Here is a 20,159-nt window from a genome sequence, read left to right as displayed (position 1 = left end):
GGATACTTTGCAGTGCATAATAAATATATTTGAATATACTGTACTGCATTTTTAGTAAGTTCCCTGGATATCAGGCTCCTGCAGATGCAGATCCTGTGGGGTGTGTGACAGAACTCAGAAGAGGTGGTTTAAGCGTACAGTCATACAGGTCTACTAGCAGTGGCAGAAATCCCAGTCCTCAGGAAATTCTCATCAGAACTGTGGCCAAAAGACGAAACCGACGGGCAGGGATTGCTAGCGTGTTTCATGGCTTGTGAATGAAAATCCCTTCGTTTCCAGGCAAGAATTGCTTCTAGAGGTCAGCGGAGGTCCATCACCTCCAATTTCTGAAAGAACACTATGCAGGGAACTGCATACCATCAACATATGGAGCAGAGTGGCACAAAAGAGGTCAGATCTTACTCTGAATTTCCTGTAGAGCCATTGTATCATGAAATAACACCACTTTTACTGGAAACATGGCTTTAGGCTAGTTTCCCCACCTCTGAACAAACCCATTAGCTGTATTTACTGCTCTCAGTGAGGTTTTTTGCGGGTGACAGCTCCCAAGACCACATCCTTAGCCTCTAAAGTTTACCACACACACACACACACACACACACACACACACACTTACGTCCCTGCAGGGAAAGTCATTGCTGACCTCTAAACGACAAACACCCTGCAAGCAAGGCCTCACAGACTTTTACAACAGACCAGACCTACAAACATCCTGCCTCCCTTCCCTCTTTCCCCACAGATGAGGAAATATTTAAACACTCTTTATAAGACAGACTCTGTAGCTCCAGCTGTAAAATCGGGCCGACTGAGCCACGCTCCAAGACATTGTAGGTGATACTTTCTTCCACATAGTGTATGCGTGTGTATTGGGACACCTGCTCATTCATTATTCATTATTATTATATTAAATAAAAGATTTTAAAATAAATGTCCATAGAAGCAGGCTTTCTATTAGATTGTGAAGCATTGCTATAAGTATTTGATTGCATTCAGTGGCGAGTGTCGATAAGGTCAGCATGTTGAATGATTATCACCCCACCTCATCCCCAGCTCCCAAGCCTGCCATTAGGCATTGTGCCATTAGGGTCATGTATATCTGCTATTCTTTTGGCAATACTTGTCTCAAGAGAGTAGACGATGTGTGTGTGTGTGTGTACACATTTGCGCATGTGTGTCAGCAACGGGTGCAACTTCAAGTAGCTGAACGCATTGATTAGAAGGGGTGTCCACAAATATTTGGACATATAGAGTTTTCATTTAAGTTACTCATGTTAAAGTATTTTATACAGAAAGACTAATAAGATTAACACTGCAAATGCATGTCAATTAAAGAAGGAGATATCGGAAAACCAATATATTGAGATTTATTATAGATCACCTTTGGAGAGTAGAAAATTCCCCATGAACAATTATTTAATGAATAGGCAGCAGGAGTCACTGCAATATTTCCAGTGAAAGAGTGGAAACCACACATTTTTAAGGCAGTGACATCCTTTCTGTGGAGGCAACAAACCCTGCCTATTTGTCCCTACTCTAAATATTTAGACTGAATTGTGAAGATCATCAACAGCTCCACCAAACCACATTCCTCCTGCCCGGTGTTCTAGACTCCTCTAGTCCCAGTGCGTGAATAACCATAAGAAAACATGACAGTTTTGCTGGTCTACAGCCCATTTACTTTCATATCCAGCAGCCTCTCATCTGCCTTCATATACATTATCTACTCGCCACTCATCTTGACATTTTAATACTTTTTTCCCTCACAGAAAATCGCATCCAGACAGTGTTAACAGTTTAGGATATCTTTTCAGGCACCCACATGTTTCCAAGGCCCTTGATCTGGTACATTAAGACCTGGGATTCTGCCATGAAAATGGGTTTGTCTGGTGAAAGTCACATCAGACATAAGGAGGACAGCAGATGTAAAATGAGAGTTCAACATCTGTCTGTCTTGGTCTCCAAAAAGCCCTGCTTTTGTCTCATCTCACCCTAGAATCAAATTCTGTTTGAAGTACCAGCGATGTTTAGCAAACTCCACATGCTGACATTTGTGTGTTGATGTCGGAGGTTTTTTTTTTCTACCAAGTCCTCCAAATGGTTTATTGACAGGGAGGTGTGGTAGAGGCAAAACACACTGGCCTTTGCTACAAGCTGTTTACACCTCAAATTCTGTATAATGTCCTAATTAGTTTGTTCATGCCTAAAAATAAAAGTTACATCTTGACATTCTGTATTCACTGAACAATACTACCACCAAGTCATGTTAGAAATATCATATTTACAAGATCAGTGCTCATAAACGCCCCACAAACTTACAAAAAAAAAATTTATGAGTGGTGAAACTCACTCATTTGTCAATGAGCCAGGGGAGATTCAGGAGGGGTACAGTTGGACAACCTCCCCCCCTCCATGGTCCCCCTACATAAGGACAGTTACCTCACCTTTGAAAACACACAGCAACAAAGCGGCACACCAGTGTAAAAACATATTTTGCAGTTGGACTTGATTTGGTGAGGGACAGTTTCACTTATTGTGATTTGTTGATCTGTTTGTATGAAACATGACAATGGATAAAATATAATACAGTAAAATGTAACTTAAATTGGTATAAATATAATATTACCTGCATTATTTGTTTTGTTTTTTAGAAAGAAAAAAACATAAACACACAGATAGGGACACACTATCGATACTTCTCACTGGATAATATCACTCACCTAATTCTCATACTCTGCTCCCTGTAATTGTAAATATACTTGCTCTCTGTTGGCAACAGAAAACAGAGATAAACATTTTTCCCAGGGTGTTTAAGTTTCCCCACTTGAACAGAAATCATGTCCTACTTACAAGCTCCAAAGTCATAAGTACAAACTTCCAAATTGGACTTGAAAGGCAGCATGAGGCCTACGTCACCACACATTTAGACAGGATGAGCACATCCAGGGTTCTCACAGGCAAACTCGGGAACACCTGAAAACACTAAAAATGAGCTGTATCAGTATTAGAAATATATCAATCCATTCTGGTTCATAATGTCTAATCTTATTCTAAACTTTTGGGTGAAAGTTTACCTTTGACATTGAGTTTACGTTTAACTGTGTTACAGTCTGCTGATAACCAAGTGATGTACTAGGTAAATATAAATGTAGTTTCCCTAAACAATAAAAAACAGGATGGTGACTACATTTAAAATTAGTTTTGGTGTATTTACCTTCTGCTAAACATCATTTAGTCAGTTAGTCTGACATTTCCCTCTTAAGGCAAACAAACAAGACTTCTTTACTTCAAAAACTAAACACTGGATTAAATCATCTAGTTGGACCAAATTCAATTTTACATCAGACTCCAAGTGAAGGCAAATAATTGCAAGAGGACTTGAAAACACACAGAAAACAAACCAAACGTCCAGAGCAGATGCAATCACTTTAGTTAAAAGCATAAAAATATACAAGCAAACTACATGTTGATTATTTAATGCATTAAATAAAAGATTATTTAGATTATTTACTGCATTGCACCGCTGCCACACGACTGGCTGATAACTCCATTAATGAGTTGGTGTACAAGTAGGTGTAGATGCAGACCAGTTTTTAGGTATGGTACCACTCCTTCTGGAGAGCAGTCTGACTGGGACTGAAATCTGACACCATTTACCTTAAAATTACAGAATACTTTACAGAGCAGAAAGTCAACACGATCAATAAGTGAGTCTCTAAAATCTCATAATACCACGTCAGGAACACTTGTTTTAGATCAGATGTGCTGCATTACAGGTCAACTCAAACCATGATGGTCGGCCTACTGTTCTTCTGACTTTTATTCTCCACGCATTTAAAAACATCTGCATACAGCTGGCTAAAGTGTATATAACCTTTAACATTTAGAAACAGTAAATGAACAACAAATAACTTCTTTAAATCCCACAAGAAAAAAAAAAACAGTTCTCAGAAATCATTAAAAGCCCAATACTGACATTACATCTATATCCATGATGAGTGTATTAAACTAATTACCAAAACTGTATGTGAATTTAATTTGAAATCTTAAGATTTAAACTATGATAAAACGTGCATTTAAAAACAATACTAAAAGTAAAGTTTTTTCTGATTGAAGACTGATGAAGAAACAGGCCATTAGCGCTAATCAGATGTTTAGGATATAGGAGACCAGAAGGCTGTTTATCACCACACTTTACGAGCAGAGAAGAAAGCCTGATGTGATTTGCAATAGCTGGCCTGCACTTGGTCTTCTGCAAGGCCTAGCTACATACATCACCCACTCACGCCTGACCCCATTCCTCCAGCTTTTTTGATTTTGCAGACGATGCATGTAGTCTAATAATACGGCACTGAAGCAGTGTTTAGGAAATACATTGACTTTTTACTTAAAGTGCATTTTGAAACATGTATTAACACTTTAATTAAAGTTAAAATACACAACAGTATCTGTACTTCTAGCTACATAACACTACATGAAACTTGTGCAGCTGCTTTCTACCACCTCAACAGACTGACTTTCATGAATCCTAGTCAGAATTAAACTGCATGAGGACCCCCAGGTCAGTCTGGGTATAAACGCAGACATTTAGCTAGCTTGCTAGTACTGTAGCTAGCTAGTTATTTGGAGTGTGAACGACCTACTTAGGGCCAAAATAACGAGCAATAACTTAGTTAAAGTGGTTTCGAGCAACTCGTCGAGTTTCTTGTCGATAAAACACTTTAACTAACCGAGCGACGCTAACTAACGGTCATTTGGGTAATAGCTAGCTAGCTAGCTAGCTAGCGAGTGAGCTAACTGAACGTTATACGCCATTTCAGTCACATTTCACAGCTTAGTTAGCTAGCTAACCTTACATTTATAACAACATCTCTCATATTTACCACATTACACACTAACTGCGTCCTACATCGACTCATTACACCATCAGACATCCGAATAGTCAGCTAATGCTAGTGCTAGATAAGTTGTTAGCACCAGCTAGCTAGCTAGCGACCGGATGCTCGTTTTATAAGGTCTAGGCTAGCTTGCTGACACTTACAATGCAATTTTTCTTCTATTAAATAATTTCCCCCGTATCTAACTAATATTTAACAAGACTTAAGACGTTTTTAATAAGGGTAAATTAGCTACTTACAGTAATTTTCCTGTTGGAGTCCCGCTGCCTTCAACAAGCCGGAGAAAGCCGGAGTCGATTACAGCTCCAAAAGAGTCGACTCTTCGACTTCGAGACGTCTAGGAGTCAAAGTCGACTCGGCCGGAATGCTCAGGAGTCGATTATTCGACCTGGTTTCCCTTGTAATGGTGATTGGGGGGTGTTTTAAAGGAGGTGTGTGTGATGCTGGGAATAGTTTGAGTTGGAGTAGCCTGGGTTTGCTTAATTACGAGACTTTATATCAAAGCTGCTCATGTCCGCTTCTTTGACTTTCATTCAAAGTAAAGTCACCATTTTGGAGATACATGTTTTTCATAGGACAATGCTATACAGATGCAACAAATATTAATACAGAGATATTTTAGACATTTTTATGGTGCAGTTGCAGAACACACATATAAAACGGTATAAACATCACATGGTGAATTTAATATTATCATTTTAATACGGTCAAATATTTTTCAACCAATTAACAAAAAAGTGCCAACTCGCAAATCTTGAATGCAGTTAGGAGGCCTTGACAGCTGGGCTGAACTATTCAGGAAATACGATCATCCTATGACCAATTCATCACAATCCTGGCAAACTAAAGTACCCAGGTGTGTCCAAGATGTTAAGCTCCAGCTCTGAGTATCTGGGCCTGATTCCAGTTTAGAGGAATTATGCCTTTCCTCACTTTTCCTTGTTACTGCCACTTGGAAAAATCTGTGTTGTGAGTGCTCACAGTTGTCACTTTTGAATTACACAGTTGCCCAGTAGTTGCTCAGTGTGTACCCAACGTTTAGCCAGACTTATTTAATTGTGGCCCTTGGAAAAATTACAATGAACCAGTTTGTTTATCACCACATCATGAATTTTCCAAGTGGAAAGAAGTGGATGAAGTGAATAAGAGCTCGCTTAATTTGGACCAGAATTGAGCTTTGCAGGCATTCTGATGAAAGCTTAGGCCTGCAGAAGGTTACAGCTGAACATTAATAAGGAAGCCTGCACTTCAATCAGTTGAGATGGCAACAAGATGCAAACACACCCACCTCAGAGTGAGAGGACTGAACAGTGATCGACTTCTGTTTACACTGGCATGCAAAAGTTCTCTTACTGTGAATAGCGTAAACTACTTTTAAGTTTATTATGGCTAAAGTTAGCTTTTATTAGATTATTAGGCCTAAAAGTAGCTTTTACCAAGTTTATTAGCGCTAAATCTAGCTTTTACCAAGTTTATTAGGGCTAAAGTTAGATTTTATTCGTTTTTTAGGCCTAATATTAGCTTTTACTAAGTTTATTAGGGCTAAAGTTAGCTTTTATTAGTTTATTGGGCCTAAAAGTAGCTTTTACCAAGTTTATTAGCGCTAAATCTAGCTTTTACCAAGTTTATTAGGGCTAAAGTTAGATTTTATTCGTTTTTTAGGCCTAATATTAGCTTTTACTAAGTTTATTGGGGCTAAAGTTAGCTTTTATTAGTTTATTGGGCCTAAAAGTAGCTTTTACCAAGTTTATTAGCGCTAAATCTAGCTTTTACCAAGTTTATTAGGGCTAAAGTTAGATTTTATTCGTTTTTTAGGCCTAATATTAGCTTTTACTAAGTTTATTGGGGCTAAAGTTAGTTTGTATTAGTTTATTGGGCCTAATGTTAGCTTTTACTACGTTTATAAAGGGCTAAAGTTAGCTTTTACTAAGTTTATTGGGGCTAAAGTACCTTACCGATTTTATTAGGGCTAAGGTTAGCTTTTTCCAAGTTTATAAGGGCTTACCAGTTTATAAGTTAGCTTATCCTACAGACAATATTAAACATATTATTTGGCTACAAAAAGTGTTTACAAGCTGTAATAAACGACAAAATGGGTCTCAATGCTGACCAAGGCAAACTTTTGCTCTGGTCCCTTTTCCTCTTTGGTTATTTTAAAAGTGTAGGAGATGAAAAAATGAAAAAACTACACTTTTGGAAGTCAGCAATTATTTTACTCGCTTGGCTATTTACAGCATCTCAAATTTTGACCAGGAGTGTCGAAACCTTTGCATGCCACTGTAAATAGGTTAGGAGGTTGGGATCAGGGAATATTAACTAACTGGTGATTAATGCTTGAGAGTAATTAAGGACAGCTTGGATTACTTCACACAAGAGAATGGCTAACTAGCTCATTCCCATATGTATGCTTGTGTTCAGTATAGATGTGCCAGTGTTTTTGCATATCAGCAGAATTCCCCTGATGAGTAATTATTAAACATGTGGGACTCAAAGTCACATTTTTTCAGACTTCTTTTGTCTTGTAAATATGGAAAATTAATGGGGATATAAAATCCGGATGTTTTAATGTTTTGGACCATAATCCAAAGGCAGTGTAATAGCTCCCAGAGAGGAGATCCCCAGACAGTCACTTGCTTTGCTAAACATTGTTTTTGTCTTCTTGACGCGTTTCTTATTAAACCAAAGAGGCAAGCTGGCCTGTGTAACATTTTATGGGTTTTAATGATCATCCAGAGAGCATGAAAAGACATGAATCTTAATGAGCTCATTCCAAAATATGGGCAAGCAGGTCAACTTTGACTTTTTACCACGAAGCAGCACTTCATGGTCATTCGTCGTCTGAAGTGTCATGTCTAGATTGTCGTGATTAAAAACCTAAAGACAGTTGATATTCTTTTTAGGTTTCCTTTTATTAAAGATAGTCAAAATAGCAGTACATCTCAATATACGTCTTCAAAAGACAAATAAGTTAAATTAAGAGCATGGACTACAAATATGGGCCTCCTCCGGGAGTTCCATGGAGATGAAAGCAGTATATGAAATCCTAAACAACTGAGATACAGTATGAAACAAACCTGTGTGAAATCTGAACAGGACAATGTTAGAATCAAACATGAAACAATTCCTAGATGCAATATTAAAGTGTGGAATGATGCCAAGTCTTAGTACCTCTTCCAGTGGTTGGCCGAACAAGAGAATATGTTTTTTACTCCATCTTTACTTGACATATGAAATTCTGTTTCATCCACTTACACACCCGAGACCCCATTTACACCTGGTCATGTTATGCATCTTGAGTATCAGGATTATATCTGGATAAGGCCGAGCCATATTAAAATGCAAGTGTAAACACACCCAAGACTCAACACCCAAGATTTAAACCACATACAAATCCCATCACTTAAACCACTTCAGGTTATAGCAGTGTAAACACATCAGTCTCTTTAAGACTCGTTCAGCAACCAAAGCCCTTCCCAGCATAACTGAAGCACCAGTAATAATTGCAGAACAACTAGCACATTTGCATATTCTGTCCCACAAAGCAATCAGGATTCAGTCTGACTGATGCCAGGTTCACACTACACGATTTTTGAGATGACGGCTACGGGTTAGGGTGGAGGTAATTCGGCAATCACTTGGCGCTGGCTTAGTTACTATGTTTTGCAAAGCTTTTAAGTTCATTAGGGCTAAAGTTAGCTTTTATTAGCTTTTTAGAGATAAAGGTAGTTTTTATTAACTTATTATTTGGCTACAAAACGTTTTTACAATCTGTGATAAATGACACAATGGGTGTCAATAAGTGCTGACCATGCAGAATGCCCAAACTTTTGCTTTGGTCCTTTGGTTCCTCTTTCCTCTTGTTTTCATGACAAAACATGTTTTTGGAGAGCAGACAGACTCGTCACGGGATCCTCCTGTTGAAAGTTCTTGTAAATCGTGACCCTGTGTCACTGATCAGTCCAGTGTAGTGTGCAAACCGCAACCACAATTCCAGAGGTGATGTAGTGAGTTTAACGACCTGATGACCTGTCAAAGTCGTAGTTTGAACCTAGCATAACCGAAGATGCATTTGACTACCGAGTGTAAACGCATGTGGCTAAACTCTCTTCAGGAGTCCAGATACTACTCACATGAAGTGACCAGGAGTAAACAGGGTCTGAGTTATGCAGTTTAACCATGGGTTTAGAGAACGTCTAGCTAGCTAGCTGACTAATGTGTGTTGAAGGATAGTCCAAGAACAGGCATGTGACAACAGCAAATCTGTTATATGCACCGTCAAAGTAGCTTTACAGCTTTAAACGTAATGGAACAGGTAAAACACTTTTTAGCTAATAACATTAGCTAATAAAGCTGTCTACGCTACTAATCCCTGAAACAATTCTGCAATAGACTGCCACAGAAGTTGTCAATAATATCCTCCGATTATTTTCTGTGATTAAATAAAAATATATAGTCTTTCTCATCTATACAATTTGACAAATTGTCATTGTCCATAACAGAAAAAAGAGGATGTATTAAAATATTAAGAGGCTGTATTATTTACACAAATCACACTCACCTCTTTACGCTGTGGATGTTTGCAGTAATTGACATTTCAGCTAACTAGCATTAATTGTTAGCAGCCAAATGGATGCTAACAGTTTAGCCAAATTTATGCAAAGACGTTCAATCAACAGAGTAAAATATGTCCTAGAATGACAGCAAGCCATGTTCACATTGACACACAGTTTCGAAATAAAGCTATGGCTTAGCTCAACATCGCAGTTCCTTGGGCATGTAACAAATTGACCACATTTTTTGCTCCTTAGTAAACATGAAGGTAAGTACCCTTTGAGTCAACCCCTATCACATTTCTAGCCGTGCATCTGTAGAAACCTGCGTCTTTCGGCATAGGGTTCTGGATAATAAGGGAGCCCTGAGGATGCAGGTACTTGTTTCCGAACATCCGTGGCTGAGGACTGACGATTAACCGTGTCCTATCTGGAGTCTCCCATGCCACCTCTGCCTTCGGGATGCCAACAGCTACACAATTCAGCTGAACAGCTACTCCTCTCTTAGCATATGTGGCAGGAGCAGGGCCGCTGGTGATCCGTGGTGGGTATGCGATTATGATGACCGGGATCGTTAGCAGGGAGCTCCCATATTCGTTAGCAGCGCGGCATGTGTAAGAGCCCCTGTCGTAGACAGAAGCCTGGTGGATGGAAAGCGTCCCATTTGGTAGAACAGCGTACCGACCTGCTCGTTGGGGCCGGTTCAGAACTACACCACTTGGTAAGGTCCAGGTGAGACGGACAGGGTCACTTGTAGACAGACAGTGCAGATGCAGGCTTTCGCCGTTTACGACACTAACAGGTGAGTTGTACCTGTTGTTAATTTCTGGCTTCCGCCCCGGCAAAAGCACCACAGACCTCTCGACCAGTCCACCAGCATTGCGCCCTAAGCAGCGGTAGGTTCCAGCTTCTGACAGAGCAGGGTTGCTGATGACCAAAGTCCCATCAGACTTGTGGAAGAACTTGTTAAACTGAGTTGCGCTCAGTAGTGGAGCACCACTAGGCAGTATCCAGGTCACTTGCGGGACTGGGGAACCCTCGACAGAACAGTTTAGGGTCATGCTCCTGCCTACAGTTAGGGTGAGGGATTCTGATTTTGGACTCCTGAGCCTTGGTGGCTCGATAACGTCTGTCACGTCAAGCTGAACAATGAGCCTTGCCTCTCCACCTTCATTGCGAGCTACACAGGTTAGCTGGGCCGCATCAGTTACCCGCAATGAACGGATATCAAGAGTGCCGTTTCTATGAACTGTCATCCGGCCTCCATAATAAGGCGAGGGAAGAACGATGTTCTCTGGGAGAACCCACATCACCTGAGGAACAGGGATACCTGTAGCCTCACAGTGTATGAGCTTCCTTTGATCCTTTACTGCTGATACCTTTAAAGAGTTTGTGTAACCCCTCAACCCATTGATAGCAGGAGGGGAGACCAGGATTTCCAGCCTGGACACTTTACGATCTTGCCCTGCACTGTTTCTGGCCAGACAAGTGTAGTTCCCTCCATCAAAGCGTTGCACATTCTGAATAACCAGCGTCCCATCGTTATGGATCATGTACTTGTCTGAGGCTGAAGGAATTGCTCTATTGGTTGGAGAGAACCACAGAACTAGAGGGTTAGGCTCTCCTTTGGCGCTACACTTCAGTGAGGCTGACTCCCCATACATGACCCTGACAACCTCATTGGTCTTGTTTCTGATCACAGGTACATCTGACACCACTTTAACATGCACCTTCATTTCGTCCTTGCCGATCTGGTTGTCGGCATAGCATGTGTAGTCGCCTTCCTCGTGCATCCCCACCTCGTTAAAGAAGAGGGTACCGTTGTCGAAAACCACATACCTGCGGCTGCGCCCACCGCCACTGCTGTCAGACTTCATAATGCTGTTGATCATAGTGCCATCCGGCAGAGCCCACTGAATCTTTGGGTTTGGTAGCCCTGAAGCCACACAGTCCACTTTCAGGTTACCCCCATATGTCACCTTCTGATTAGTCTGTGTCCTCGGCTCGATTTTGGCTGGTTTTGTCAAGACACTGACCTTCAGGGGCACATGATCATCTCCTAATTTGTTCCGCGCAACACACAGATAATCACCTTCATCTTTCTCTGTCACAGAGTGGACGGTGAGGGATCCATTGGCAAACACCTTAATCCTTGAGTCATAGCTGAAAAAAAAAACATGATTTTGAGGGTTTAAAAAATAATACTAATCCATAAATGTCCCGACAATTCATGTGCACTATATGGACAAAAGTATTGGGACACCTGCTCATTCACTGCTTTTGTTGGAGTAGCTGTCTCTACTGTCCATGGAAGGCTTTCTGCTAGATTTTGGAGCAATGCTGTGAGGATTTGATTGCACTTAAAAGTAAAAAAAGTTTTGGAAGAAGCTTTATCATCTTTCCAGAGTATACCCCTCTACCCCATGCCTGGCATTAGGCAGCATGGTGCCAATAGGTTCATGTTTATCTGCTCCAGAGAGTCCTATTCTATTGGCAGTACTCCTCTACAGGGACTAGACAAGCTGTGTGTGTGTGTGTGTGTGCATTTGCACATCGGTGTCAGCAACAGGTGCATTTTATTTAAGGAATGTACCTACAAGTTGACAACAGTATGTGTGTATGAGTTTACCTGTAATGAGCATCCACAAGCTTTCTTGAGGGAGTCCTCCAGATGACCCTTGGCTCCGGATCTCCTGATGCCACACAGTCCAGCTGCAGTCTTCCTCCGTAGGTAACATCTGTCTTCTGTGGAGACGAGGAAGTGATCCTGGTTCTGGCAGATGTAATAGTGGTTTTCACAGTCAACCTAATAGCTTTCGATGAAACTCCGGCGCTGTTGGTAGCTGTGCATTGGTATTGCCCAGCATCTGCCTGACTCAACCCACGAATGTATAGAGTCCCATTGGGAAAAACAAAGAGGTTACGACCACTGACGAACTGCGAAGGCCTGAGCTGCATGCCATCAGGAGTAATCCAGCTGATCGTAGGTAGAGGAGCACCTCTGGCACTACAGTTCAGGTATGCAGTGATGCCTTCTGGGAAAGTGATATTTTCATGCCTCAGCTGTTGAATCACTGGGGGTAAAGCAGCAACTGTCAGACGGACGGATATAGTGTCAGCACCCGCTGCATTGCTAGCAATGCATTTATAAACTCCGCGGTCTGTGTAGGTAGCAGAGGTAATCTGAAGAGTACCGTTAGCTAAGACTGAGACACGCTGTTCTGATGTAGCAAGTGATGAGGCAGCTTCCATATGCACCATTGCCCTGTCAGGGAGAACCCAGGTGGTCCGCGGTGGAGGGTGGCCTTGGGAACGACACGCCAGTTTAACAGTATCTCCCAAGTATGCGGTTGTGTCTTGATGGCGTGGCTGTAACACCTTGGGGTGTTCAGCTAAGACTACCAAAGAGACTGCCACCTTGTCTTCTCCATACTGGTTCTGGACACTGCAGAGGTACTGGCCTTGGTCCAGAGGGAGGACATTGCGAATTATGAGCGTGCCATTAGAGTGGACTTCAAAGCGCTGGATCTTGGTGTTCTGAGCGATGCTGGCTCCTGCAGAGAGATATTATGACATATGAAAAATATGATAATGAAAAAAATCTGCATCTTAAATATATTGCCTATTACAAACAATACTTTACATATAACACCACTAATCACAGGTCTTGGGTTCACTTCATTAGACTATAAAAGCTAGGGATGTCCAGGCATTTTTAATGTATCAGGTATTGACTTCCCGATCCGCTTCCAATCCTTAAATAGTGCTTACAGTTCAACAGCAGAGCATAACTGCATTATTTAAGGTGGAATGGAAAATTTGGGGAGGAAGAAAACTTTAGCTTAAGAGACTTATTAGCACTATGCCTAATTCCAGGTGTGGGCTACAAGGGTATAAAGCCCCCAAAATTGAGCTGTGGAGCAATGGAATGATGGTGATGCTCCATCCAATTCTTTTGGGATGTGTTGGGCAGTTAAGGATGAGGTGGGGCGGTGATCATCCAACATCCTGACCTCACTAACACTTTAAAACACTTGTAAAACACTTTTTTAACAAAGCAGATAAACTCTTTTTTTAATCCCCTTGATTTCAAAATGTAAAGCCTCTGCATTTTAAGCATTATCTGTATTAAGGTCACATACCTGTGGAGGCTTTAGTCCAGGACAGGAAGGGACGAGGCTCTCCTACCGCCACGCATGGCAGATAGGCGTCAGACTCAGCCTGTGCTGTCACGGTGCTAACATCAGTGCTGGTAATCTTAGGCTGCCCTCTCCTAGCTGGGACAGCTGGGGTTTGTCGAGCCCCTTCAGATGTAGAATTGAGGGCAGTGGAAGCACCTCTACTCTGTCCATTCGCCATTCCAGGAATGGGCAATTTTGGATGGGTTGCTGCTGGGAATTCTGGGGCAGCTGTAGGAGCTTTTTTAACTGCTGTTTTGTGTGGTTTGGTGTTTAAAAGCTTGTCAGTCTTAGCATCAGGTTTGGTATCTTCTAACTGACTTGAAGAATGAGAAACATGTGGCTTGGTTCTATCAGGTGTTGATAGATCTTCTGTAATGATCTTCTCCTCAGTGGTGGATATTCTTTCCTTGTGTCTATCAGGGATGAGATTTGTACTGTCAGGTACCGCTGCCTTCCTCTTACTAGAGGGGGGGGATACTGGTATCTGGAAAGGTACATGTGGTTTCATTGTCTTTGCTGTTGTTGGTGGAGGCATGGTTGTTTCAGAAATGGACTTGACCAATGGTGATGGTGGTGGTGTTGTAGTAGTAGTAGTTGCTGATGTTGTTGTGGTGCTTGGTAGGAAAATGACTGGAATATCATCAGGTACATTTGTTTCTGCTATTCCTGGCTTCGTTGTGCCTTTCTCGGCATGATCTCCATCTGCTGAAGCACTGCTAAGCCTTTTTATAGTAGTTAACCCAGATCTCTGAGCACTTTGGGAAGTGGCAGGCCTCTCTGTTGTAACCTGAGGGCTTTCATGCGCCCCCTCATAAAGGTTTGCTTTCGTTGAGCCACTAGGGATTTCTGAGTCATGGCCCTCAGTGATTTCATGCTGGTTACTTGGGGCAGATGAGGAGAAAGGCCTCACTGGAAACTCCCCCACAAGCTCCGTGGATGGAGGCACGTTTTCAGCTTCACTGGGCGTGTATTGATTCTCTGCTTTGTCTGAACCCGCACCTGGTTTTACTTCTGCTTGCATGTGAGGACTCTCTGGGGATGGGTCGATTGTGTCATGGTCTACTGTAGCACTTTCACGTGGTGCCCCTTCGAAAAAACGATGAACTGCAGGGGGGCGGATGCTTGTAAACCTCTCTTTGTCAGCATCCTGAATCGAAAGAGATAAAGTTGGAGTCGGTTCTATGTTTATCTCTGTTTCCCTGTGTGCTATAACACCTAGGGATGTTGATGGGGGCACTGATGCTGTTGTGCTGCTCACTGATGTATTAGGTGGTTTGGCATGGGAAGAAGGTGTTTCCCCTGCATCCGACACTTTCTCTTGGACTGAGGAGTCAGGGGTTAGGTTATTTCTGCCGTTGTATAAAGGATCTGTGTTCTTTTCATGAGTCATTTTGCTTAGTGACGTTGCTTGGCTGTCAGTAAATGGAACAGTGGTATCCACCTTGGCTCTAGTGCTCAAGGCCCCTGCAGATGTTGCTATTTCAGACTGAAAGGAGGCAGTCGTCTTGGTGACCTCAGAAACTGGGGCTAAAGTTGTGGGCTGTGGCGTGACATTTGTGACGTGCGTAGGAGATTTGGAGCCTTTCGGCCTTATTCTCTTTCTATTAGGCTTTCTCTGTCGGCCACCGTTCTTCCGCCGCAAACTGGACGAGTTCCTTGCACGTGAAGAAGGCACTGGATTAGTTGAGATAGTGTGCCTTCCCCTGTTATTTTCAGAAGCGGGTTTGCTCGTTGGTGCTACAGTGGTAAGCAGTGGAATTTGGGACATGTCTTGTTTCTCTTGAGTTGTGTGTCTTTGTAGGTTCTGCGTGGCTTGCGGAGCTGCAGTTGTGGTGGTTTCCATGAATGAGTGAGCATCAGCATATTTTCCTGTACTTTGTTCTTCAAGGGCTACAGCTGTGGTCAGTACTGGGCTGTGGTCAGACTCTCCTTGATAAACTTCTTCTGCATTTGTAAAGCTTTCTGGAATGCTGAATTCACTATGATCAACAACACTGCGATCACCCCCCGACCTCTCAACTGTTCCAGTTACTTTCTTACCAACAGTTGTATGGCTTTGGTTTTCGTGAAAACGGGTTCCATATGAAGGGGTGCTCAGTTCAACCCCCTCTGAAACGTCTGGCCCTGTCGTCCAATGACGAGTAGGCTGTGGACCAGTGGTGGTCTGCATGACATATGTTCTGGATGTAAACAAGTCTGAATCTGGGTTAATTTCGGGGGCAGCAATTTGATAAATTATATGCGTCTGGTCTACAGACCCCAGAGATCTTATTTCCAGGCTGATGTCAGTAGTTGGGACAGGCGTTGCTGACGTTGTTACTGCGTATGATGCTTCTTGTGGTCGCGATCCAATGGTAGTACCCTCTGCTGATGATCCTTCAATCCTGTCAAGAGATCCTGATTTCTTTGAGCTGGCAGTGTCAGGCTCCAGTAATATATTTGTGCTCATCTGAACAGCACTTGGAGTAGTTGTTTTTGGACTGCTGCCACCTCCACGGACCTTTGCCAGAATGCTAGCCCAACGCTTTGGATCTATCTGACTGTTTGACATATTGATTCTTCTTCTTGTTTCTACTGTGTTACTCTTGTCTGCTCCAGGAGGCATGACTCGTCTTCTGGGCATAGCAGGACGTCTCCATGGCTTTCTAGATGGGTGTCCACCCTGCACACCAATGTTTGGGACTCTACTGTTGGAAGTATTCATTTGCCTAGTAGGAGCCTTTTCTACAGGCTTCCCATTTTCATTGTCTCCAGAAGCTTCCACGTCATTGTCCATGGGGGCTTTTATTCTGGTGGAGACTCCTTCTGCAGGTTGAGGTCTACTGAAATATTTTCTTACAGGCAGCCCACCAGAGGGCCTTGTCAGAGTCACCTTTGTGGCCAGAGAGTCTGCACCATGTTGATTTCCCGCTACACACTTGTAATAACCATTGTCTGACAGCTGGCTATTGAGGATGGTTAAGCTTCCATTTGAAGCCACAACTATCTTCGATGAGTTTGACTTTGTGTTCACGATGCTGGTATCAGGAAGGATCCAGTTTATTTCTGGGTCTGGAGAGCCTGAAGCTAAACAAGAAACGGAAACAGGTCCACCAGCAACTCCTGCCACCGGTTCAGCCACCCCCTCACCTCCAGGCGGTGGACTAGAAGACTCCTCAACCGTCAGACGAAAGGGGAGGATACTGATATCGTCTGTGACTAAAGCTATACAGTAATACACACCTGAGTCCGAGTGATCCACTGCCCTTATATCCAACAACCCAGATGGAGACACTGTGATTCTGTTATCACTGCTTTGGTATGGGGCCTCAGCTTTGGAGCCATCAGGCAGCATCCATTTGATCGAGGGATTCCCTGAGCTGTGCACGTTGCAATGCATCTTAACCGGCTTCCCCACCACAGCAGCATGCGATATTTTGGTGTCATTCCTGGACTCTACCATAACCCACCTTCTCCTCTGCTGCCTCATTGCCTCTGCCTCTACCAGCTGGGTCATGCGGGTACTAAGAACAAGTCGAACCCGTTTACTTGTAGATTGGGGTCTGTTAAGCTGCAGGTCCAGAGACGGCTGCATTACCCATGAGGGTTCTGCCACAATGTTGACTTTCACACCAGTGTAGTAAAGAGCGTCCTTTTCAGCATCCTGCCGATACCTGTAACTCGCATGAGGTTCCTTGCTCAGCATAATGTCCCTTTGCATGTGGGCAGGTACATCACTGTAATATGCAATGAGTCTCCAGAGCCTTTCGTAGTTGGTTCTGTCAATTGGGCACTCCAGATCCAATGTCAGTGTGACATTTGCAGTAATCTGATGTGGGTTTACATGGTCCCAGTTCATTCTGGTTGATTCTGTAGGTTCATTGACATCGCAGTGGAGACTGACCTTGTTCCCATGCTCATCTGAGAGGTCTAGTGAAACATTCCCAAGAGGCTGTCGAAATTCATCTAAGGTCATGAGTTCACTCTCTGTGTCCAAAACCGAGGTTCTGTGAGGAACACTGATGATGGGACTGTTGCAGGTTGGGTTGTCTAGCTCCTGGAGATCTTTTTTCTTGAGGTGTTTTGGAGAAGAACACATAGGGCACAACTGGCCTCCAGCAAGGGCCCGGTCTTTCTTGCATTTCAGGACACCTGGTGAGAGAGGGAGAGATTAGGAAGATGGAACTCTATGGTGTCCATGGCATGTACTGAATTACCTGACATTAATTAGTTAATGTTATTTAACTACTAGCAAATGAGACACGACCAGGGAGGCAGGAGGCAGTGAGGATGCTGATGGGGTGGCAGCACCTCAGAGATTTCAGGACTGTGTAAATGCAACTAAATCATTCCACAAAACCTGGCATTACCTGGTGCATTTTTGCTCCAGTCTCCGAACCATTTCATCCTGCAGTCACAGATCCAGGGGTTGTCGTGCAGGAAGAGGTTCTCCAAGTGTGGCATGCCAGCCAACATCTTCTGCGACAGCGTGGTCAGCCCGTTCTCAGACAGATACAGGTGTTTGAGGGTGGACACGGGGAAGTGGCCGAGCACAGAGAGGGTCGCAAAGGTGGCTGGATGGAGTTGCTGTAGCCGGTTGCCCTCTAGCTGAAGTAGACGGAGGGAGGTGAGGCCTTGGAAAGCGTCTGGGTGGATGAACTCCAGGCGGTTGTGGTCCAGGTGCAGCCTGGCTAGGTACCAGAGACCCTGGAAGGTGTGCCTGCTGATTATCTTCAGTTTGTTGTAACTCATCTTCATCATCTGAGGGACGTGAGGAGAAAATGATATACAGACAGTTTGTTGTTAATGATCAAGGGTGACAGAATGAGAGGACTGGTGAAGATTAGGTGCTATACTTCCCACACCTGAAGAGAAGTCAGATCTCGGAATGCCCCATTAGGAATGTTATGAATGTCATTCCCATGCATCATGAGGAGCTCGAGTTTTCGCATACCAGCGAAGGAGACGTCAGTTATCCGGGTTATAGAGTTGAACCTGCAAACAAAAGAAAAACACATATATATTTATGTGCAGTTTCGTCAACCTGAAGAGCCAGACTACACATTTTACACTGTAGGTCCAAAAGTATCCAGACACCCCTTCTAATTAGAGAATTCGGCTCATTTAAGGTGCACCTATAATGTATAACAAATTGTATAACCGCCAAAGAAAAGCACTACTAGAGGAACGGGACGTTCTGCTGAGAGAACGGGACACCACGAGGGGTATGAAGACACCCCTCCCCCGTCGACACTGGAACTTTCTCTTCTGGAGTGGTGAAGCTCCATCCGGCACCTCTGGGATAAGCTAAAGTGGCATTTTTGATCCAGGACGGATCACTAAAGTTTTTGTGGCTGAACGTAATCAAATCTTCCCAGCAATGTTCCAACATCTAGTGTAAAGACTTCCCAGAAGAGAAAATAGAGACAAACTCTCTATGAATACCCTGGATTTCACAAGAAACACTGGATGCACAGGTGTCTTTGTCCAAACCTTTGGAGATTTAGGGTCGGTTTTCCAGACAGGGATTAATTTTTTAGTCCTGGAAAGAAAAGTGTGACCCAACTTGGGAAACCAGCACTGATTGTCCTAAGGATGAGCCGTTGAAGTGAAGGATGACACATTGAAATTAATACTAAACCCTTGGAAAGACTTGGAACACTAAGCTGAGCCCTGAACCTGTGCGTAAATCACTGTGGAAGGCAGATGTGCGCCCTCAGCCAGCTCAACAATGACTGCTTTGTTGGCAAGCCTTTTCGCTCTCCAAACTCTTACCCCAGGTTCATGCGCTCCACTTGTTTGGGCACGCCAGCAGGCACGGTGAGCAGAGAGCGGAAGGTGCAGTGCACTTCTTTGGGTTGGGGACATGCGCACGGCCGCGGGCAGCACCGGGCCAAATCTGTCCGTGTCAACAGCAGCAGCAGGAGCAGCGTCCAAATGTGAGCGGCTGAGTGGCCCATCTTGAGCCCAGCAGCTGTGGCTACCTCCATCTGCAACTGGACACAGGGGTTAGAATGTCAATTTTGCAAAATCTCTGTAAGGCAAATCACATTCTTACCAAGTTAGTCACCTACCAAAGTTCCTTATCCCTTGAGAAACAGAAAGACAAGAATCAGGAACAGCATTATGCCATTTTCTTTTCTTTGCCACTTTTGCAAATATTACACAGTACTTTGCACCTATACGGACAAAAGTATTGGGACACTGCCCGTTCATTGCTACTTCTTAATCAGGAGTCAAATCAAGAGTGTATTCCTGCTTTTGTTGGAGTAACTGTCTCTACTGTCCAGGAAAGAAGATGGCTTTCTACCAGATTTTGGAGGAGCATTGCTGTGAGGATTTGACTGCATTCAGCGACAAGAGTGTCAGTAAGGTCAGGATTTTGGATGATCAGCACCCCACCCCAACTCATCCAGAACTATTAGATGGAGCACCATCCGTCATTCCAGAGAACACAGTTCCTCCACTGCTCCACAGCTCAATGCTGGGGGCTTTATACCCCTCTAGCCCACGCCTGGCTTGATCTGGTGTTGATCTGCTAGGAAAGGAGAGAT

General features: G+C 43.3%; 1 protein-coding gene across 1 annotated transcript; it reads right to left on the bottom strand.

The window, feature by feature from the left end:
• Window positions 1-7,792: 7,792 nt before the first annotated feature.
• mxra5a (matrix-remodelling associated 5a) lies at window positions 7,793-19,594 on the bottom strand. Its single transcript, XM_072657559.1, has 6 exons — window positions 19,381-19,594; window positions 18,471-18,600; window positions 17,976-18,366; window positions 13,588-17,757; window positions 12,075-12,999; window positions 7,793-11,608 (listed from the first exon to the last, which is right to left on the bottom strand). Exons 1-6 carry the CDS (start codon window positions 19,563-19,565, stop codon window positions 9,700-9,702), a joined length of 7,710 nt encoding a protein of 2,569 aa, XP_072513660.1. The 5' UTR covers window positions 19,566-19,594; the 3' UTR covers window positions 7,793-9,699.
• Between the last annotated feature and the right edge of the window lie 565 nt (window positions 19,595-20,159).

The sequence above is a fragment of the Salminus brasiliensis genome, chromosome 15 (assembly GCF_030463535.1).
Source record: "Salminus brasiliensis chromosome 15, fSalBra1.hap2, whole genome shotgun sequence".
Lineage (NCBI taxonomy): Eukaryota > Metazoa > Chordata > Actinopteri > Characiformes > Bryconidae > Salminus > Salminus brasiliensis.
The sequence above is the reverse complement of the archived record's forward strand: the minus strand, read 5'-3'. Positions and strand labels throughout refer to the sequence as shown.